The sequence below is a fragment of the Maniola jurtina genome, chromosome 14 (assembly GCF_905333055.1).
Source record: "Maniola jurtina chromosome 14, ilManJurt1.1, whole genome shotgun sequence".
Taxonomy (NCBI): Eukaryota; Metazoa; Arthropoda; class Insecta; order Lepidoptera; family Nymphalidae; genus Maniola; species Maniola jurtina.
Genome location: NC_060042.1, coordinates 8,531,058 through 8,555,407, shown reverse-complemented (window position 1 = coordinate 8,555,407; position 24,350 = coordinate 8,531,058). Strand labels below are relative to the sequence as shown.

The window sequence follows — 24,350 nt, the reverse complement described above, 5'->3', positions numbered from 1 at the left end:
CAAAAGCTTAATTTGCTATAATCCGCCAAACCAAAGAAATCTGTATGATGCAACATGCAGCAAGCGATATGCACCTTCCGCCCTCCCACTGATAAACATGTAGGAAAAGCTAGCCACCAACCTAGCCACACGCACCACCACCACACAGCACCACACAAATCCAACACCATTCGACGCACGTTTCGCCTAGACAGCGGAGCATCCTCAGGAGATGTAGACCTTACAATGCCTAGGGATTTGTGTGGTGATGCGTGGTAGTGATGCGTGTGGCTTGGTTGGTGGCTGGCTTGTTCCGCATATGCTATAGCATGAATCCACGCTTAGGCCGTTTTTTGCACTCATTCGTATTCAATTCATTTTCGTGATTCGTGCAAATACGACTCAATGTGGAAAAATCTATAAGTATATTAAAACACGTCATACGATCCGAAGTAGCCTTCATACCTTCATTGCGTACTTTAACTGACAGATGATACAAGTTTCCAAAGCCACCCTACTCTCCACTTTACTTCAATTTTCTTTGCTCATATCGTCGCTTTGGTGGTGAAGAGAGTCAAGCCACAACTTGGTTCAAAATGAGATAAGTATTCTATTATAATTAAAACAATATGATTTTTACGGTGGTGAATAGAGCTAACTGCCTGTAGTTTAGTTACAAAAAATAATCAAAAAGGTGAAAAGATGTTAATAGAACTACTATACATTACTTTTTTTATAAAAAAGAATACAATCCGCATAGATTAGTTAACTTCTTGAAATAGTTCAGTGGTTGTAATCAGTAGTGAACAAAGTCAAGCCGCATAAATCATTAGTTTTTGAACGAACTCTGCATTTAAAGCGCCATTATGTATGGCTTGACATCTGTCATGATCTGTCAAAAATGCCTTATTTCGCGCGTCGGCGTTCCTTGTAATAAGCATTATGTGCTATGAGTTTGCGATTTTACTGTTTTATGTTGTCTATTTTGCTTGTTAAGTTTCTTGGATTTGTATTAAATCTATTGAACAAAAGACGAGACGGCAAAATGTCCAACTATAATAATTATCGCTCAAAGTTAATATTGAACATGGTAAACAATTCCAAGAACTCGAGTGATCGTGATCAAGTATGTAATCAAGACGGCAAGCATGACTTAAATTATTTGTGCCTGCAGCTCGATCAGTACCAAGAACATTACATTGAAACCCCTGTCTACATGGATCTGGATGTAATCACAACTGGTGAGATACGTAGACCTTTACGTAATTAGAACTTATAATTGTTATTATGCCTTTCTTTTAGTAGCTACTTACATCCTTTTTTTTTTCAAAACATACCATTCTCTAAAATCAGAATCTCAGTTTTATAATTTCGAGGTAAACCACAAATAATTCAAGAATAATATTTTCACTGCGTCCACCTTGTTCCTGCTAGTATCTTCATGCCATCAAATAAATAAATATATATGTAGTTACATACTTAGTTCAGTTTTAAATTTAAACAGGTAACTGATTGTTTTTCTGTTTTTAGTAAGCGAAGCAGCTTCTTATGAATGTCCTGATACAAAGAAGTCAAGTGACCATGTTCAAGTATGTGATCAAGAAGCCACACATTACTCTTTGTGCCTGAAACTTAGTCAGTGCCAAGAACTTGACGGTGAAACCCCTGTCATGGATCTGAATGTAATTACTACTGGTGAGATTATTACTCTCTTTGAGTGATTATTAAGTTATTATTATTTAAGTATAATAAATAAATTTTGGAAATACTGGTGTGGTTCCAGCTTATTTTAGACCACCCCAAATCTTCTTGTGAGTATTATTTAAGGTGACTAAGGGAATAAAGATTTCTTATGTAGTGTCCTTGTGGGCAAAAAGATAGCTACTTATCTCCACTTGACATGCCATTCCATCCTAATAATTTAATGCTTATTGCATTGCTATAACTTCATTCTTAAACATTGAGCTAGTTGTTGTACCAATGACAAGGGATTACAGTCATGAGTTTATATAATATGCATGTATGTTATTCCGTTAATAAATACTTCATTAATAATTTTATTTTTTGTTTTGTTCTAGCTGCACAGCAGATTGATGTAGATTCAGTTGATCCAGAAACAAAAAGCTCAAACAGACGTAATAATACTCCAGCTTACTCTTTTGTAGATGCTGAACAAGTATTATCAGATTCTGACCCTTTCGCTCAATCAGATTGTTCAGAAAATGATCCATGTTATATACCAGAATCAGAAACTTCACATTACAGTGATAGTGAACCTGAAATAGTACAAAGAGAACAAGAGAATTTAAGAAATAGTAGCCAAGATCTTCAAGAGGTTGAAAATAGTAATAGTGAAACAGTGGAAAACATAAACAGCCAAGAAAATAATACCCTGACACGAAAAAGGAAATGTGAACCTCAAACATGGAAGAGAAACAGAAATAAAATACTGAGACTTGAAGGTAAAGAACATACTTCTCAGTCAGGTAAAAAAGTGAGAGCAAAAGCAGTTAAAGAAGTACTCTGTAAGTGCCATTATAAATGCAATGATACATTTACTTTGAATGATAGACAGAAAATATTTGCAGACTTTTTGACTTTAAAAGAAGATAGAGCCAAATGGGCTTTTATAAACAGCTCAGTTCGTAAAGAGCTACCAAAAAGAAGATACAAGTCAAAAGACTCTAGTTCAATGGCAGTTGATGTTCCCGATAAGAGAAATTATACTCATGTTTACTTTTTGACATTAAATAACAAAGCTTATCAAGTATGCAAGATGTTTTTTCTTGGTACTTTAGACATATCAGCTAAAAAAGTTGAAACTGCTCTCAAAAAGAAAATGGATAGTGGTGTTACTGAGCATGACAAACGTGGATTGAACCCTGCACCAAATAAAATTTCTGAAGAACGTAAGGATATAATCCGTGATCACATCAAGTCCTTACCTGTAGTAGACTCTCACTACTGCCGAAGTTCTTCTATGCGAAAATATCTACCATCTGGCCTGACTGAAAATCGCTTGTATCAAGACTACATCAAGTATTGTGAAGAGAACGGAGCATTACCTGTATCATCTTATTATTATAAACATATTTTTACTACTGAGTTCAATTATGGCTTTCATAGGCCAAAAAAAGACCAATGTGATTACTGCGCCCAATTTAAAAACAAATCACCAGAAGAGAAACTCCAGGAACAAAGTAACTATGACTTACATTTAATCAGAAAAACAGAAGCTAGAGAACAAAAAAGAGAAGACAAGGCAAGAGCTAAGACTGATTCAACGTTTCGTGCTTACACTATGGATTTAGAAAAAATTTTACTTACCCCGCAATTAGAGATTGGTCAACTGTATTATAAGAGAAAATTGAAAACTTATAACTTTACCATATATGATCTTGCTAAAGGCACTGCAATTAACTACATGTGGCATGAAACCAACGGTACAAAAGGAGCATCTGAGATAGCCACATGTATTTGGAATCTTCTTTCTGAACTACCACCAGAGGTGACAGAAGTAACATTTTACTCTGATACTGCTTCAGGACAAAACAGAAACCATATCATTTCTGCCATGTTCATTAGAGCACTTTGTTCATTTCCAAATCTGAAGATTATAAACCAAAAGTTCATGGAATCTGGACATTCCGAAATGGAATGTGACAGTGTTCACTCTGCCATTGAATCAAGGGGTAGAAAGATTAACATTTTTGTCCCAGATGGATGGTATACTGTAGCAAGAACGGCGAAGACCACTCGACCTTCATACGTCGTAAAGGAGATGGAATTTAGTCAATTTCTTGATTTTAAGTCATACAGCCAAAAATTAATAACAAATAAAAATAAAGGAGATAATGGAATCATGAAATGGCTTCTTGTTAAATGGCTGCAATATAGACGTGAAGAGCCCATGCATATTTATTACAAAACTCAGTTAAGCCAAATTGAATTTGAACGACTATTTATTCGCCTCAAATCAACTCGAAATAATGAAGAAATACTAGCCTCTGAAGTAGCTAATCTGTATACGTGTGGCTTAAAAATAGATGCCAAAAAACTAAAAGACTTACAAGATCTTTGTAAAAAAGGTACAATCCCTACCTCTTACCACGAATATTACATGAACCTTATTGCTTCAGGTGATGATATTGATGTTACAGAAGATGATTGAATTTCTTTATTGCAGATTTTTAACAATAGTGTATTATTTCTGATACAAAAATATTTAAAAAATAAAGCTATTAATCTTTTTTTATGTCTACCAATTACTACCAACCAACCCTGAACCTATCAACTATTTGTATATATAAATAGATCTATGACATTTGTATCTTTTTACCTCCCTGTTAGTAGATTATTTTCAAAATATCTAAATGGTGAAAAGAGCCAAGTGCAAAATAACAATTAACAGAAAAACTAGTTTAATAACAAAAACGATTTATGTACTGAAAATACAAGAATCATGTTAAGCAAAACCGATGCCATTCTTATTAAAATCTAACTTACGGTTTGGAAGATATGGACTAATTATTATTTTTTGTTAAACCTTGCCACTTAATTGCTCATTATTTTGGAACTTGTTATGTGTGGGTTGACTCTCTTCACTACCAAAGCGACGATATTTTCATTTTCGTTGCTAAAACAAACAGTAAGCATTATGTGACCACAACAATAGAAAATAAAACAGTACTTAAATCCTGCTCAAATCACAATATTATCGGAAAAATGCGATCATAAAAGCAAAGAACAATAAAACGGCAGCTAATGGACGAGTGTGATAATACCGCTGGGGATGCCGAGATATAATAGCGTCGACAAAATAATGGATTGGGGGATATAAAACGGTACTAGTAAATAGAAATAACCAGCAATATCTTCTATAGTCTTCTCGGTACCAACGGCATTCCGAACCAGTGGCAAATTATTTGGACGATTCAAAAGCACTTGTAAAAGTTTACTTGAATAAAAATACAATCTATTCTATTCCATTCTTGTGACTTTAGCTTTATGTTTTGGGCACCAAACGCGCCTTATTTGAGCTAGAGAGATGAAAAATTCAAATCTGGATCTGTATCAAGCAATAAGGCCGCCTTTGCACACAATTGTTTTTTCTGAGTTGTGTTCCTTTACACGTGTTTTTGTGTGCAATAAAGTGTTCTATCTATCCATCTATCTATCTATCTATCTATCTGTAAAAACTTTTAATAGCTTCATTTTTTAGTTTCAATTTTATATTTTATTTTCATTTCCTCTTGTTAATTCGTGTATAAACAATCATTAAGTGCAATGAGAGTATTTATTCCAAGTAATGTTTTTATTTACGCCTCGACCCACCAATTAAAATCTACGTAATTGATTGCAGCAATTAATTGTCGGTGCCGTCATGAGGTTCGCCTTATTTTACTAATTACTCAGTCGAATTCGTGAGGCAATTATGGTTTTCTCGTTCATAACAGAAATTGAGATCAGTTTCTCATATTAGACAGAGAGCTGATGGCAGAAAAATTCAAGTCATTAACTCGCGTGCCAGAAGTTAAAATTAAAGTGTTTTGAAAACCATTAAAATTAAGTTCTGGCTACTTTAGTTCCTGCGTTACTATAAGCAAATAAAAAAGATCTAAAAAGGAAAATTACTGAATGACATATCAACTTACAGATGAAACGGAAATGAGAAAATTATTTAGGGCTGCTTTCGTTTTTAAAATTTTCGAAAAACTCATGAAATCATTCGGCGTTGTTACCACCTTGCTACCTTATTTAATTTCAAATCTCTATTGCCAACTATACTCTGTCACATACTCTATTACTTTATAATCCCAAGCAGGACTTAATCATATTGCTTTCTGAATTGCTACCAACTCTCTTACTATATTCTCGTATTTTCATTCCTGAAGTACATCGGCCAAATTAGATCAGCATCCGGGAGGACCCCTGGGGCCTAAAAACACCCGTACTACACTATGGAGCCCATTACGCTTATTTTTCTTTCTATTCCGTTTCAGAAAAGCCGCATCGAAAAATATTTCCAATACCACTAATAGCGATATGTTTTTTAAATAAAGAAAGGAAGCATGTATTGCTATCCAACGAAAAATGTCAAGCCAAATAATCTTTTAACGACATGTTTTCCTTGTTTTTTTTTTTTTTGGTCTCAGTATCAGTTGTGGTACCTTCTACCTACCTTCAAGCCTACCTATTAATCTTAATTTTTAGTTATAATAATATTATAGATATTACAACTGTACAACATAAAATAAATAATCAGGAACAATTATTATTTTTATAAGTACCAAGAAAAATATATTTTCATTGCAATAGTTAAGTCGTAAGCCAAACATGGGAAAAGTAAATACACATAATATTATTCAGACTGCTCCATAAAGATATTTTTATTTGAGTTCAAATTACGTCTTTCCAAGCTACTTAAAGTCGGAGTAAGTCCTTAAAAATCACCACATTACCATTTATATTAGAAAATAAACTTAGTAGAGTCTGAATAGAGGATTCTGTGTATATGAGTACAAAACTGGAATTTTGAGGCACCTTGAGGTATCTTACAATAGACAAAGTATTTATCACTTTAAATTGATGTACCTTCATTTTTAACCCCCGACCCAAAAAGAGGGGTGTCATAAGTTTGACGTGTGTATCTGTGTATCTGTCTGTGGCACCGTAGCTCCTGAACTAATGAACCGATTTTAATTTAGTTTTTTTGTTTGAAAAGTGGCTTGATCGAGAGTGTTCTTAGCTATAATTCCAAGAAAATCGGTTCAGCTGTTTGAAAGTTATCAGCTGTTTTCTAGTAACTGTAACCTTCACTTGACGGGGGTGTTATAAATATTTAATTTACACTTGTTGTTCATTTTCACATCAAGAAAAAATAATTACTTAACTAAGTAATTTAAGCAATACTTTTGGAGTTCAAAAGCATTTATCCAACTTTATTTAAAATCGCTTTGATTTTGATCAAATACTTGATCTTATAAATCAACAAAGTCAGATATGATATGGTGCATACATTTTGAGAACTCACTTGCCATATTAGTTGTTCCATGTCAATCGTCATGTCTAAATGAACCCTACTTTTGACATGACAGTAGACCCAAAGCAAACAAAGCGAGCGAGTTCCCAAAATGTATGCATTATATAAAGGTAATACTTATAATGCAACAAAACTACCCACCTTTTTAGCTTTAGCAAGAAACGAGTTGCCGCGTATAAATTGCGTGACATTAACTATGGTATTTGTCACCGCGGACCCTTGGCGCCTGTGAAATTGTGCTCATATTGTAAGGGCTAATCCTCGCTGGAAATTTATCAGGTCAACTAAGACCCTTATCAGCAGGGCCCTTGCACTTAACATCTATTACATTTTATTTCGGCAGTTTATTTAGAAGCTTAATCGTGTACCTGCCACATAATAAAACTTATGTACCAACCTTCAGAGCAAGAATGATTAGGCAAGTGTCTCCCTACTTAGAACTTATCATTTTTCATTTCGGATGATAGTGTACTAGCAAAACTCTTCTTATACCAAGCTCCCCTTCTATAGGCTGTGTAAAACAACAAAAGCGCTCTAGAATTGTAGCCTTGTTACCGTTTTTGATTCTAAAGAAAAATACGGGATTGTCTCTAAGGTATATAGGTATCTGCATAAATACCTACTTGATAATACAATCCCGTATTATCAAACAATGTAGATTTTTCATAGATGTAGGTAGGTACATTGATTAGTATGAAAATTAAATATTTCAAATTGAACTTCATGTGGATTAAGATGTTTAAAAATCCGTGAGAACTGTTTGATTTTCCCTCGTAAAAACCAGTTACGGCGTGATTGAGAGACAAACCAACAAATAAATACACTTTTGCATTTAAATTAGTAGGATTTAAGGATCAGTCATAGTCACCTTAGATTTTTGTGCAGGTACAATTGTAAATATTTTCAAGTAGATATTCGTACATGGCTTTGTTAATGTCCTGCTTAACCAAGAATCACTAGACAATCTAGACGGTTGAACAATAAAGCTTCTTAGCTATATAAGCTACATCTTGTACGTTAAAGACGTTTCCCATTAAACCCCATTTTTCACCTCGTAAACTCACTAACGTACGCTTTAAGAGACAGTATTATCGCAGGCGTACTGATAAGGGCGATCGTAAAAAAACCGCTTAATCGACCCATGTGCCTCGGTTAAAGGTTCAATAGGAAGCTCGAGTTAAGGAGTTAAGGTCTCGAGCGGGTTGGGTTGAGATTTAGAGATTTTATATTAAAACGCAGAAGGGTCACAATTCTTGGCGTTAATAATACAAATTCTGAAAAGTATATTTGGTAATTTATCAGCTAATCCGCACTTGGCCAGCGTGGTGTATGAGGGCCAAACGCTTCTCATTCTGAGAGGACGCCCATGATCAGTAGTGAGCCGGTGATGGGTTGATAATGATGATGATATTTTATAACCTTAAAATGCCTTAAAAGAAAATAAAGCCATTGAGATACAAATTGTTATATATTTTTGTCAGCACAGAATAATCATTCAAGATTCAAGAAAAATTATGGCTTGATCGAGGGTGTTGTTAGCTATAATTCAAAATCGGTTCAGCCCTTTGAAAGTTAACAGCTCTTTTCTAGTTACTGTAACCTTCACTTGTCGTGGGTGTTAAATTTTTTTAACTTACACTTGTGTCTAATTTTAATAAATAAATCAATAAAAAAAATCAAATTAATAGAGTATGTGAGTCACAAAAATGAAATTATACTTTTGATCTGTACTGTCCTCAGCACTTTATGATATTTAAAAAAAAATACTTTTGATCGATCGATCTACAGTCTTCACAGTGTTGTACCTTGATTGTAGCATATTGCTACGACACTTAGCAAAAATGACATAAGGTAACGACTTCCGTGTATTATTGACTTATCTATACTTATATTATGTTCTTAACTAAGCAATTAGTTTTAATAAATCAATCAATAAAATTATATCAAAAGATAGAGTAAGTTCATTTTGAGTCAGTCATACAAAAGTCTTTTGATTGGTCTACGCAGTAGGTATTGTAGCTTAATTGTAGCATATTGCTACGCAAGAGAGACAAGGCAACTCGGGTGAATTAGGACTAAAACAAACGGTATGTCAATTTTCAGCTTTACATGGGAATCACCGGATAATAGGATGATTGAAAAAGAAAATTAGTTATAATTTGACCTAAAATAGGTCGACGAGGCAAGGCTTGTAATCGTCTTGTGTCGAAAACTGGAGTGACATGAAATGACGTACCAAAAATCTCTAAGAGCTATTACATTAAGAATATCTCTTAAGCTTAAGGTGATGTCCAATTGAGGGTACAGGAACAAGAAAGGGGACGAACTCGCTGACCATTAGATATCCACTATTCATTGTACCCACTAGAGCAAGAATGCAATATCAGCAGATCGCCAAGTCAAATGCCCTTTGATAATGTTCGTAGTCTGACTCTGAAGTTTAATATCGGACGAGGAACTATAGATTGCTTTGATAGAAAAAGGTTTTTACATTATTGTAAAAATGTCAGACTTTACCGTTTGAAATTTCTTCGAGATTTCAATATTTCGTTCATAAATTGAAGAAACAAAAATTAAGAAATAATCTATTTTTTTTTTGAGGTGATGGCACTTTTTAACAAGAAAAAATAATAGGTAAAGTACTTACTACTTAACTTGAATGAACAAAATTTCATGAACATTTAATGTTCTAATACGTTTTAATGAACATGGTTTTAACTAAATGTTGAAATATCTTCCTTCATGAAAGTACTGTGTGTCTACAATGTATATTATGTTAAATACTTCATCAGCGTTCTTTGGTTAAGGTGACCATAAAATGGAATTTTTTGATTTAATTATCTTGCTTGGCATTTTATGTTTTGTAAAAGGACTGTGTAATCATGATTTTAATCCTTAGAATCAAATTCAAATTCAAAATGGTTTTATTCAATTAAACTTTTACAAGTGCTTTTGAATCGTCAAAAAAATCTACCACTGGTTCGGAATGCCGTTCCTACCGAGAAGAACCAGCAAGAATCAGCGTAAAATAGTTTCAAAAAATTATAATTACTTTCCAACCCTACGAAAAAAGTAAAAAGATAATAAGGTGAAGGATTCGATTGGATTCACAGCAAACCAGCTTTGCTTCTGTAGTTCAAGCACAATCAGTGCGACTAATCTATCTCGCAGCTTTGTCGCTAAAAAAAAGGCTTCAAAGCGTTGTTAGTCGCTGTCGCATAGATTTTGTACTCGAACTGATGTGCATCCACCAGGACTGGAAAAAAGGTTTTTTTTTTTTTAAAAGAACAAAACATTCTAATAAAACACATGTTTCTAAAATAAATATTGTAGTAGGTAAGTACTGCTTTCTTCGTTTTTTATTCCACTGCAAGTTAACCCTTGACTTTTTTATGTTTAAGTAACTGTTGTACCCGGCTGAGTTTGTTGTGGGCTCTTCTCAGACTTGAGCGCGTTTGGAACCCTCATAGCTTTAGTTTTAAGTTTCGTAATTAATTAACACCACTATATCGTACAAATTTAACAATTTCGACTATCAAAAAGAGTACAATTGTACCTACTTAGAATAAATGATTTTGATTTTGACTTTGACTTTGTTTTAACATTTTTTTAAAACAATGCCAACTTTGTACCATGACAAATAGAGAGTGTAATCAATTTTTGGACCACATACCATGACTGGTCCGTACACTGTTATAATTTAAAATTCACTCTTTCACTTTATTTCACGTATAATGTAAAATGCTAATAAGTCCAGATACCCTTGAGAGATGGCTACTCCACGTTCAGGTAACTAGATACTCCGCAGTGACAAATTCGCGTCCATTTATTAGTCTAGCACATTGAACCTAGAGCTGCTTAAAAATAAGATGAATCGTTTTTAATTTAAAACTCCGCTTTACAGAGTCTTTTTTGTATTAAGTTCAGATTTTTTACTAGAACTTCATTTAAATTATTCCTTTCAAACAATTTTGAGTGAAATATTTTCGTGGACTTGAAGTGCACTCACCTATTTATACCGATGAGATTTCGTTTCATTCATTACTCGCCAATTATTAATATGTTTTTGAATAAACACTAATATTTAAGAGGTCTTTTGAAAACTAGTCAAAAATTGCAAAATTATACGCAAGTAGGTACGGTACCTACATCCAAGATTAAAACCTATTAAAACAAACAGAAGTCAGAACGTGTTATGCGAATGAATTAAATTTTAAGTTAATACTTATTATATAAGTTACCAAGGTGTACTCATACGTTAAATAAAAATTCACGTGCAAATACTGAACATGCGTAAATTAATTTATAACACCCCCGACAAGTGAAGGTTACAGTAACTAGAAAAGAGCTGATAACTTTCAAACGGCTGAACCGATTTTCTTGGATCTTGATAGCTCAGAACACTCTCGATCAAGCCACCTTTCAAACAAAAAAACTATATTAACATCGGTTCATTAGTTTAGGAGCTACGATGCCACAGACACATACACAGATACACAGATACACACGTCAAACTTATAACACCCCTCTTTTTGGGTCGGGGGTTAAAAATTGCCTAGCAGTGTCGAGGGTAGTTGCATGATTTACACGAAGGCCGGTAAAACACTCATTATGATGATGTTATGATGATGCTGATGATGATTCTATTTCAAATAGAAATAGAGCCTCAATAGCTCAACCGGTAAAGGAGTGGACTGAAAACCGAAAGGTCGACGGTTCAAACCCCGCCCGTTGCACTATTGTCGTACCTACTCCTAGCACAAGCCTGACGCTTAGTTGGAGAGGAAGGGGAATATTAGTCATTTAACAAATTCTTTTTAAAAAACAAAAAAAAATATCTCTGTGATTGGTCTAAGCAAAGACAGTACCAATCGTCCGACCAGCCACCGCATTTTTCACTAGAACCGAGTTTGCGCTGAAAAATTGCAAATTTCTAGCGCGGTGTCGAGAGCAGCGACACGAAGATTTACGCGATGGCCGATAAAACACTCATTACACGGAAGGAAAGTTATTGCCTTATTTATCTGATGCCCGCTCGTTAAACTGCAAATCGCTGTATTATACACTCAAGTTCCTTATAGCGTTTGCGATTTTATTAAAACTATAAAATGAGTCGAAAATAGAAATATAATAGACAACATAGAAAATAAACAATACGCGTGTGTGATTTACTTGTACGTATTTAGTTAAATGGTAGCCTATGTCACTCATCTCTCCAGGTTGTAAAAATCACGCCAATCTATTACTTCCATTGCGAGGACATTGAAGGTCAAACCAACAAACACGCACACTTTCCCATCTATAATGCTATGGATAGTGACTAGATGATGCCAACGATTTGGTTTGCATTGATTTAGGTTTTTCGAAATCCCATGGGGGACTCTTGATAAATCTTAAATAAAAAGTAACTTATGTCCATTTGCCTGTTGCAAGCTATTTCTGTATCAAATGTCAAAAGTGTAAGGCAGCAGATAAAGAGAAAGACTTTCACATTTAATACTTACATTGCTTGGTGGAAGGTGAAAAGCAGTTTAAGAGGTGCATCTGCAGATTGGCAGACTTCACACACACCTTTCAGAACATTATATAGAATTTTCAGGCATTCAAATTTCCTCAAAATTGTTTTTCTTCACCGTTAAAACTATTTAATTGCTTAAAACACACATACTTAACTCCGAAAAGTTAGAGGTAATCCAATCATAAATCCAATATTACTTTGGTACTTACTTTCGGTAAGCGCACGTCAAATATTTTCTTACGAGAAAGCAGTCTGCCACCTTTTGCTTTTATTAACCCCCGACCCAAAAAGAGGGGTGTTATAAGTTTGATGAGTGTATCTGTGTATCTGTCTGTGGCATCGTAGCTTCTAAACTAATGAACCGATCTTAATTTAGTTTTTTGTTTGAAAAGTGGCTTGATCAAGAGTGTTCTTAGCTATAATCGAAGAAAATCGGTTCAGCCGTTCGAAAGTTATCAGCTCTTTTCTAGTTTTCTTAAAGAGGTTTTGTGTCGGTAATATTTTTATTCTATTTCATACGTAGTTACTAAACTGGCTTCAATTTCTATTCGATTATGTTTTGCATTAGGTATGACAACTTAAAAAGTAATATTAAAAAAAATATTAGTTCCATTTGGCGGTTTTCCAACTTTTAATCAAGCTTGAACAATGAATCAACTTTGGGATGATTATCCCTGAATGCAATTTTTAACTCCGGATCTATTCTAGTCATTTGATGTTCCGAACCGCTCCTCTCTTCATCTGTTAAGTCCGCATACCGATTCGGAGGAACTTTCTTTGATCCCGGCTGAGAATTAATATCGTTTATGGTCCGTAAAGTTTTCATAAAGTTATTATAATGATCGCGATAATCCTCTTGTCCCTTGTAAGTTTTACCAAACTTTTTTAAGAATTTACTGAACAATTTGGACCGTCTCGGAGATTGTATGTAACAGAGCTCAAATCGTCTGGTTCTTCGTTTGTACCGGTGCAGCAAAATATGGCTATAATTAATACTTTTAGTGTCTGCATATCTCCTGTAACTGAGTGCAAAGTCAAATTTTGCTGAAATTGGTTCAAAAAATAGCTTGCATCCCCATCTATTTTGAAAACCGAAGAGTTCCCACGGGATTTTTGATAAAATTAATACCACATGAATAAGGTCTTCAGCATCATTTTTAAGGCACAGTGATAGCTTGCATCGCGTATACTTATTTTTGATCCAAAAAGTCGAAGAGTTCCCGACGGATTTTTAAAATCTGAATCATCTCTTCTCTCAAATCTCAAATCTGAAACATCTTCTGTTAAAACTACAAATTATATTGCTATACTTTCGTCAGAAAATAATAGCTAAAATAGGAAACAAGTATGTACCTAGAGCAAAAAATCATAAACTACTCGAATGGCTTACCCACAAAATGGGTCAAAATACACCAAAAAGGCTGAGATAGCGTTTACCTAATGGTCAGCGATTCCGCCCTCTTTCTTGGCTGAGAGGCCTTGAATAGAGGATACCCAACCGGACGCTTTTAAGTGTCATTCTAACATGCTCTGTTAGAGATCTTTGTACATAAAGTGCCTACAAAGAATTTATGACCCAAATAATATACCAGTAGGTATTATATAAATGAAATCTTCCGATAGTATTTTCAGACTGGATTGGGTTAATTAAATACTCTCACTAAAAGGCGGACTAAACCACGGACCTATACCGATACAAGTATGCTTGGACTGGGATTGCCGACCTGTTTTTGAAGTTACTTGATTTTCTCCATTTTGGCGCTAAGCAGCAGGAAACTACTTTATTACTTAAGTACTCGGAACTATGTTAGAGATGAAACCATAACACAATATACACATGACAATAACAGTAAACTGAACCACTGACCATAAGGGTATTCCACACTGGGATATTTTAAAATCGTGCGTTAAAGAGAATTGAGATTATAGCAACGTGATAATCACCACCTTTGTGCTGAAGCGTGACGGGAACAGCACGCGACAGCTATAATACCTACAGCTCCTACGCGCAATGTATAGTGTAAATGCCTTCCCAAACTTTTTGTATAGCAAATCTACATGGGTTAAAGCTTCTAGAAGCCGTGTTGTGTCTGACCAAGGCTTAAATTTTATCATTCAATTGAAAGCTAACGTAAGTTTTATTTAACCATTCAATTTCCTCCCAGGAGTTCTCACTGAGGTGCGAGTCTCTGAAAGAGACAAACTAGTTTAAAACTTCATGTGTGTATTCAGAAGTTATCATAAATATCGCGCGTCTTTACTCGAACAAGTTGAACTAACTTCGCGTACTTCTTAGAGATGGCGCTAAAGTTTTATTGTATTATATCGTAATAATATGGAAACAACAAAACCAGGTAGGTGCAGAACAGTACTAATTATTTATTGTTCCTATAAAATAGGTAGTCTGAATTAAAACAAGCTCATTACTGAACCAAAATCTAAAATTATTACAAAGTTAGCAAAGCTGATCTTGCGGGCGTCTAGAAAATAACACCAAAATCCAGTAAACTGTTAACCTTAATTTGGTTTTGCACTTCATATTATTGCTAGCGTACATTTAGCGATAGCGATTTCATGGAATCAATTATTTTTTTCAATAAAAACGATCCATTTTCACGGACAAATTTAATAAATTTCGTATGATATGAGTAAAAGCGACACAAAAAATGGTTTACATTCAGTGATACGAATCTTGTAATCGAAATAAATATTATTTGATTCTGTCCAAAGAGACATGAAATACTGATAGTCATTCATGTTTTAGAGAGATTACTATCCTTTGAAGTAGAACATCGGCAAGTCACTTACCTGACCTATATCAAACTTGTACTTGCCTACATTTTCCGAATCGATGCAGGTGGATGGTCAGATCATAAGTGCCACAAGTTGTTCTTCACGAAATAAATAGAATTCATGGTCATTTCATTTAATTTCTACATCCTGTAGCCCAAGGACGATCCATGCCGAGTGCGAAAATTCCATTATAAATACGAAAGCGTCTGTCCGTCTGTTATCTTTTCACGGCTCATATATTAACTGATGATACTAGGTTGACTAAATAATATCACTTTTCTTCCCGATAGTAGGTATGATTAGATAAATATCTTGCATAATAAACGTATGTTTTTTGTATAATTGTAACTCAAAAGTTTACTTAAAGAGTAGGTAGGTACCTACTTTTATGTCAACCTTCGTAGGGCTTAACTTATTTTTGTTGTTTGTTTTCTTTTTATACAAAAGACCTCTTGACTTTGAGGATTAACATAATATAACGTCCATTAGATTAAACTATTGTCTGATCCAAACCTTTGCCAATGTAATTTATTAAATCATCTCCCTCGATAATATGTAGGCTTTTAATGCTACCATAAAAGATATAAAAGGTATGGATTCACAAAGAGTAATTTCTCTCGGACCACATTAGTGACGGTCTCCTACAGAGTCGAATAAATGTGAGCAATTTGCGACAACGTTTATCACCCAAAGAAAAGGCCTGGCGAAGTCTGAAACTGCCGCCATTTTGCTGGAATTTGAGGGTTAATCGAATAAGTCATAGACATCCATTATCTTATTAGGTTCTTATGGTTCTTAATACATCAATCACTTCACTACCCATAACTAACCATATTATAAACGCGAAAGTATGTTTGATTATTGCTTTATTGGTTTGTTCTTGAATCACGATAGAGCATTACGGATTGGCGTGATTTTTGCATGGGTTATTTTGCATTAGTTAAGGATGGAGAGAAACATAGACTACTTTTAATCCCGAAAAATCAAAAAGTTCTCATAGGATTAAAAAACCTAAATCCACGCGGATTAAATAATGGGCAGTAACGGGCTAATACAACAATACTATACTTAGCAACTAATTTATGGAAATATAATATTAGGTATGTACCTTTTGACGGGTAAACTACTACTAAGTAACTGATCTAACTTGCATCCTAGACACCAAGATCTAAGGACAGTTTTCATCCCGAAAAATCAAAGATTTCCCACCAGTTCTTTTAAATAACACACGAGGAAAGTAGCGAGTAGGTATATAAATGTCAATTGATTTAATCCGGTCAGTTAAAAGGTTTCATTTCTTTCACAATATATAATATATATATTAAGTATATAGGCCTTGACCTAACCAGTACTAAAACTATTTATGGTTGGTCTTGTTTTGATGATGGACAAGATAGCAAACTTAACCATAAAGAGGAATAGAATTTTTAGTTAAAATTTTACAGTATCAAACCTTTCCGAACATATTTGCATAAGGAAAAATGGGTACCGAACATAACGTTCACACAAACATACGTCAGTAAGTTCCGACAATCGTGAATAACAATTTATCGACTGGAAGCAAATACTTACCTATGTCTGTCGATAAATGTTATGAAAGTCGTCGAGGTATTATTGCATTTCCACATGTCTTAACAAAACGAGACTGTAAATATTAATTTACAAAGAGCCATTATTTTACATACTAGTACTTTACTTAGGTAGCCTAGTGGTTAAGATGTCTCCTATTTGGGGTTCGATCCCGGGCACGCACCTATAACTTTTCGGATTCATTAGCGTTTTAAGCAATTAATATCACTTGCTTTAACGATGAAGGAAAACATCGTGAGGAAACCTGCATGCCTGAGCGTTTTCCATAATGGTTTCAAAAGTGTGTGAAGTCTGCCAATCTGCACTTGGCCAGCGTGGTAGACTGGCCGAACCTTTCTTATTCTGAGAGAAGACTCGTTCTCAGTAGTTAGCCGGCGATGGGATGATTTTGATGATGATGTTTAGTGCTCGGAATAACCATTGGTTATACACCAGCAGGATCAGAAGTTTGACCACTAAAACAAAGAGATGTAAGTATTAATATTCACCACAGCATCCATCATTTAGTACTCAAAAGTTATATAGACGAGAGTCTGTTATGAAACACAAAATTCAAAAAGAAATAAACACAAAATAAAAAAGCTGTTTATTATTTTGAGTAGGCAAAGAATTATTTTTTGAAAAACGACGGTGTAAAACTAGGTACTAAACTAAATTGGTAAAGGAAACTGCCTAAAGCTGTTTAACAGAAATTCAGAAGGGCCGAACCCCTTGGGAACCTCTTTGCTAAAGTGGCATATACTGGAAGACATAAATGTAGTTCTTTTATCTTTAAAAAATAAATGGATGAAAATTCCTATTTTTTTTTTAACTCTAGTTTTAACTTAAGATCTATGATTTAGTTTTACAGTTAGTTTTATCTTCCTTCTATCCTAAAGTAGTATACAGAAAGAAAGGGAAATAAATAGAGAGACAAAGGCTTGGCGCCACAATAAACTAGCCTCACCGTTGCCACTTCAGTAACTAACGCCTTCGGTCACCATGGACTCTCTTGTTCGAAAAGCGCCGATCGCTTCTCTCGCCATAGTCTTTTTTGTCCCGGAAAATCAAGAGTTCCCAAAGGATTATTGAAAACCCTAAATCTACGCTTACGGAGTCGCGAGCATCAACTGTTTATAAGTAGGTACAGAGATAGTTTGCATTCCGGAGACGGATATAGGCTACTTTTCATCTCGGGAAATAGAAAATTTCACTTGGATTTTTTTAAACCTAAAACCACACGAATAAGGTCGCGGGCATGATGTAGTATTTTCATAATATCAGTTAAAAACGTTGCAAAATATCAACAAATCTTCGTCTCCAAGCTTCTGTAACATTATAAAGCTTCGATAAATCAATGGCCGCCATAAAACCTTCGCTGGGGGTCCGAAAATAAAGAAAAACGTAGAGATACGTGTGCCCAATACATCCGGCTCGCAACAAATAATATTATCAATCTTTATCCTAGAGACTTTCGGTATAAAGGTGGGATTAATATAGAATTGGATCAATATATCTGCCTGTATTCTTAGACACAATGAGTCTTTCTTCTTTCTCTTGTCCTTGTCCCATTTAGGGTTGGGCCGTCTTCGTTGGTATAAGGCGGCAAGCCAGGACATTGAGTCCTTGGTTATCATGGGCGAGATATTACCGTCTTGAACGTCACCCTCGTCATTGGACCACCATGGGGCTGGAGGTATACCTCTCCTTCGTGGTTTGGTAGGAATGGAGTACTTTCTTTCATCGCTTCCTATTATGCCAGCCTATATTATGCATGCCTATATGCCAGCACTATTAGAACCTACTCTCTTTTTTTGTTTTGGTTTTCTTGTATTGCATTGGCGTTTTCTTGTATTGCAATCCCGTGGGAACTCTTTGATTTTCCGGGTTAAAAAGTAGCCTATGTCCGTCCCCGGGATATAAGCTAACTCTGTACCCGTCAGAATCGGTTAAACTGTTGAGTCGTGTAAAGGTAGCAGACAGACAGACGGACAGACAGACAGACACACTTTCGCATTTATAATATTAGTATGGAAGTATGGATTACAAATGTCAAAACGGCACTCTTAGACACAATGAGTGAAAAATATTAAAGAATCCTACCCACAATGGCATTTAAATAATTTACTAAACATTTTTTCCCACATGGCAATATTAGAATCTATGCAAATCATAAAAGTTCGCCCCCGTATTATTAGTAATAATTAAATGTATTCTTTCAATACAACATGAATTCATGAAAACGTAGTAGTGACAGAGTATGGAAGCATAGGAGTCCTTCGGGGCTCTCGTTAGGGAGGTGTCAACGGAGCAAACTTTCGCTACAATATCAGGACTCAAAGTTCTAAAATACTGTATGCAAATCCTCGGGGATACGGCAGCATATTCCGTCATGACAACAATTTTTAAACAATATGTAAAATAGCACTTGCGTGGAAACCGATCCTAATAATATTAGACACCTTCTATACTTTTTTTTAACACCCGACTCAAAAAGAGGTGTGTTATAAGTTTGACGTGTATATCTGTGTGTTTGTGTATCTGTGTAACTGTCTGTGGCATCGTAGCTCCTAAACTAATGACCGATTTTAATTCAGTTTTTTTGTTTGAAAGGCGGTTTGATCGACAGTGTTCTTAGCTATAATCAAAGAAAATCGGTTCAGCCGTTTGAAAGTTATCAACTCTTTTCTAGTTACTGTAACCTTCACTTGTTGGGGGTGTTATTAATTTTTAATTTACACTAAACCAAATTCATTTATAGGGGTTTGGTCACAAAGTGAATATTATGTTACCCCTGTAGAATCTAAAAATAAAATTATCTTTAAAATATCTTATCCTTTACATTATAGCCCCTTAATATTGTATTGCAAAAAGTCACTTGCCTTCCCGGCATCCAAGAAGGCAAGAGACTTTTTAATACAGTTGCTCAAAAAGTGGCGTATTGCAGGGACGTATAGCGTTCGGGATGTGGGCTATTACATACTCGTGCTTTTTCTTTACCTTTCCCGCACTCGTGCTTTTTCTTTCCCAACTGTCAAAATAATGTCTATTAAAAAGAAAAACAAACCATGAAGTTTTTACTAAAAAAATTTTTTATGATTCATGCAAATACGTATATTTCTAAAAAGAAGCTACTAATTTGTTTCAATATCAGATTTAATGATTTGATTGAATGAGTTTGGTTAGGTTTCATTTCATTTCATCTCATTAAATTTCATTTTCATTTCATATCAATAAAAAACTTCTACTGAAGACTTGGCTGTATGGCATAGTTCTCTTTGCCTACCAGAATGGGTGAAGAAAAAAAAAACTCTGCTTATATTCTACGGTTGGCGCCATTTTTCAGAAATTTTCTTTGCGAGTTTAGTTGTTGGTTGCACAAAATGAGTGATTTCGACCCTAGTTTTTATTATTTTATTAAATTGCTTCATTTTTTCGCAACTGTATTAAAAATAGTCGTTCAGTACACGTGCGGAACCGTCATTGCAACTCGTTCCGACTGTCAACCCTCGCCATCAGCTACGCCTCGGCGCGGGTAGACATTTGTCGGAACTCTTTGCAATGACAGCCTTTCCGCACTTGTAATGAAATATACTATTTTGCCTACAAGTCGATATGCAGTTGCGCCAAAGAGGTCGTGGGTCCTGAAAGGTCGTGTCTTGGCATAATACGGCGACATCCTTACGAAGTGTCATTTTATGGACCATCAAAGTGTTCGTACAGACACAATCCAATTATACGAGACATGTCAAGTCTCGACAGAAACTTATAGAGACATCGCTACTTTCAGATAATGGTATTGTGATAGTTATTACTTACGTGATAAAATGTTTATTTTATTCCTGATAACATTGTTCTGTTAATGCAAAAGTTCTTGTTATACTCGTATGTTTTCTGCCTAACTAAATAAGGCAGACTGCTAAAGGTAAACGGGCATTTTGGACCTGCTTTGCGAAAAGTTACAGACATGCACCAAAATAGTTTTAGGTAAATCAAAGATAATATTGTAATCTTGCTGTATTTATTAATATTTGATTCAAAATCAGTAGGGAAAAAAGTTATTAAACATTGAAAAGACTATATAAATCAATAGTTTTTCTTTCACGGTACAGAAATCATCTCAATTTTTACGTTATTCCCATGACCCACAACAATGCAACCTATGTCGGTATAGTTCAGAGCCTTATTTGAATACACACTGTTAACTTCGCTTGTGTCCGCCACCGCGGGTATGGTTTACATACTAAAGTGCCCGTTTACCTTTTCTTAAATCTAAGGGACAAAGGCTTTAAATAAAATAAATAAATAAATAATAGTTTATTCGCTGTAATGTGGGTACAAGTAAGACGAAAAATGTTGGCAGTCAGCAGGTACAGTTCTTCTATTAATTATTATTATTTATCATGCTCCTGGCATTACACATTTTTTTAGACATACCTACTTTAAATATTAAACTACAAAAACGTAATTCACAAAAATAGTATCTAAAGCAATTTCCATTTAATTTTGGAAGAAAAATTTCATCTAAAATACATGAGTCTCAAGGTGTAACAACCTCAATGTGGCAGAGTGCTTGCTCATAAAGAACGTCAGGTAATGAACCTCCTAAAATACTTAGGTACTTATTTTCGCAGACTCCATAGTTTAGACCTGCTGAAGGGACGTTGCCCTCTACGTCTACTTTTTGCATTTATTTATTTAAACTCGTTGAAGTTTGATCGAAATGCTCAAAACTTCAAACAACAAGTGTAAATTAAAAATTTATATCACCCCCGACAAGTAAAGGTTACAGTAACTAGAAAAGAGCTGATAACTTTCAAACGGCTGAACCGATTTTCTTAGATTATAGGCTACGAACACTCTCGCTCAAGCCACCTTTCAAACAAAAAAAAATTAAATTAAAATCGGTTCATTAGTTTAGGAGCTACGATGCCACAGACAGATATACAGATACACACGACAAACTTATAACACCCCTCTTTTTGGGTCGGGGGTTAAAAACTGTTCAAATTTAATCAGCAACATTAAAAATTATTATTAAACAACTAGCTAACCTGTTCGTTCCTCATTTTTAAAGTTTCTTGGAAATCGTGAGCTTCAATAATAAAACTTTATGCAAAAGCACCCGTGCGAATCCGGGGCGAATAGCTAGATTGAAAAAAGCACAATTAAAAAAGTTTTTTCTTCCCGCGTGATTAACTAGTGTACAATATTGAAAATATTATGAGCCTCTTTTAGTTGATGCAAGTAAAGAGTTTTTCCAGTGAGCTATCCAATAACCGAACCTACCGTATAATGAGAAAAGTATCGGTTATCGATTTATCTTCCTATCACTGCACAACGTAATAGCTCACTCCGGCGTTCAACGTAGCAGTGATTTTTAAATTTATTCGAGCAACATAAATTTTTGTGAAAAAATGCTGCTTTGTCTTTCATTGGACGAAAAACTAAACTATCTTCTATTGCCTGAGGGAATCCAAAATTTGTAATTTAATTTCACAAACGTATAGGTATAGTTTTTTCATAGCGTGCTTAAACTAAACCATAAACCATTTGTGATAAGTTGGTCACTTAACAGGGCTCTCTCCGTCACTCGTTTCATACAATCGTAGTTCCAATTTCATTTGAATAAAAAGCAACCAAAGTCCATGAAATTTTGCAGACATATTCTAGAAACTAATATCTGTGTCTGTGGTGTTTTAGATTTTTCTAAAAATATGTAGTTTTAAAATTACAGGGGCTCAAAGATTTGTATGAAAATTTTTAAGACCGCGTAACTTTGAAACCGAATATTTTAACAGAAATCTGGAAAACCACAGACATAGATATTAGTTTCTAGAATATGTCTGCAAAATTTCATGGACTTTGGTTGCTTAATATTCAAATGAAATTAGAACTACAATTGTATGAAACGAGTGACGGAGAGAGCCCCCTTAAAATGGTTTGTCTTTGTCATTTGTATGGGTGTATGGAACAGAGAGAGCCTCCCTCCGTGGGTATAGTAAAATTCACCATAGTTAACATTCTTCAATATCATGATCAATATATTTTGTGAGCACTTTCAATACGCACGAAAGACCAGCCGAGCCGTATCTAATGAACGAGCGGGGCAATCCTAATGGGCCATTCGAGATATGGCGGCGACAAATAATGCTTCGGGAGATTTTATCCCAAACGAGATTGCTTTACTTCAATATCATCGCTCTCCAGCCTAAAGTAATCAGTGAATAATCGATTTAAATTAATAGTAGTTTATGCCTGCGGCTTCGTCCGGGTGGATTTAGTTTGTTTTTAAATCTCCTGAGAACTCTATGATTTTCCGGGATCAAAAGTAGCATATCCCGGGATGCAAGCTATCTCTCTATCCAATTTCGCCAAAATAGTTAAACAGGTGGCCTGTAAAAGCTATCAGACAGACAGTTTAAAGATGGATAATGATTCCCCAATTTATCACAATACCATAGATGTAATGTGGACGTAGGATGTTTCATTAGATGATAAATCAAAACAAAGAAGCATTCAAATAATTTTGTAGCACTATTAGCTACGACGAAATCCAGTCTCACACGCCAGTCACTAAATAATTACTAGAAACTCGTCTGGGTTACTTGAATGCCACTTGGCATGAAACTACTAGACAAAAATTCTCGTTAATTCTGCAGTTCAAAAGCTCGCAAGTCAATCATAATCTAGGTAGGTACTGGATTATATTTTAACTCTCAATAATTTTTGTTGTCTAAGTTGGCAGGTAATTAAAAATTGAGTACTTGAGTATTTGATTCCAGTCTTTATTATTTTCTTAAGAGGGCTCTCTCCGTCACTCGTTTCATACAATACTATGATTGTATGAAACGAGTGACGGAGAGAGCCCTGTTAAAAGACTGCAACGTCACTTATAATAATTTACCATGAGCAACCAATGGTTGGTACTGGACAAGGGTAATAGACAATGCTTTGTACCAGAGATGTGTAACAATGAAATTGTAGTAAAGGGTTTGCATCTCATTGTTAAAGAATGTTTCAGCAAATAAAAAATCTTGAATCTTGAAACGAAAACCAATGATAATACCCATACAGCTATAAGGGGTGGTTTAGACATCAATAATAGTACGGGAAAAAGTTATATGTAAAAGTTCTCGTGCAGAAAGAATCATAAGAAAATAAACAGCGTCAATTTGTGGCCAATACATTATCGGGAAAATACGATCATAAAACAAAAGAACAGTAAAGCAGTATTTTATGAACAAGTGGACTGATCCTTTTGGAGATATTCCCGATACGGCGGCAACGAATAATGGATTGGCCGATCTTATCCGCAACGAAATTGCTAAACTTCAATATAATCACCACAAAGCTAGATGCTTAGAATTTATATCTTTCGAGGAGTATTTTTCTATAATGCCTACTTACTTACCTACTTGCTCTAACTAAAGTTTTAAGACTTTTTGG

At 34.9% G+C, this 24,350-nt stretch overlaps 1 protein-coding gene and 1 long non-coding RNA gene across 2 annotated transcripts; both read left to right on the top strand.

Moving 5' to 3' along the window:
• The first annotated feature begins 531 nt into the window (after positions 1-531).
• LOC123872084 lies at positions 532-4,150 on the top strand. Its single transcript, XM_045916213.1, has 3 exons — positions 532-1,220; positions 1,510-1,674; positions 2,058-4,150. Exons 1-3 carry the CDS (start codon positions 929-931, stop codon positions 4,148-4,150), a joined length of 2,550 nt encoding a protein of 849 aa, XP_045772169.1. The 5' UTR covers positions 532-928.
• Positions 4,151-4,307: 157 nt separating this feature from the next.
• Positions 4,308-23,704, top strand: LOC123872007. Its single transcript, XR_006797393.1, has 3 exons — positions 4,308-4,611; positions 22,727-22,732; positions 23,666-23,704. It is a non-coding gene; the product is annotated as an uncharacterized LOC123872007 (long non-coding RNA).
• Positions 23,705-24,350: the final 646 nt, after the last annotated feature.

Coding starts and splice junctions, on each gene's coding strand:
- LOC123872084 (XM_045916213.1), top strand. CDS start 929: ATGAGTTTGCGATTTTACTGTTTTATGTTGTCTATTTTGCTTGTTAAG. Junction 1,221..1,509: donor TCTGGATGTAATCACAACTG/GTGAGATACGTA, acceptor TTCTGTTTTTAG/TAAGCGAAGCAGCTTCTTAT. Junction 1,675..2,057: donor TCTGAATGTAATTACTACTG/GTGAGATTATTA, acceptor GTTTTGTTCTAG/CTGCACAGCAGATTGATGTA.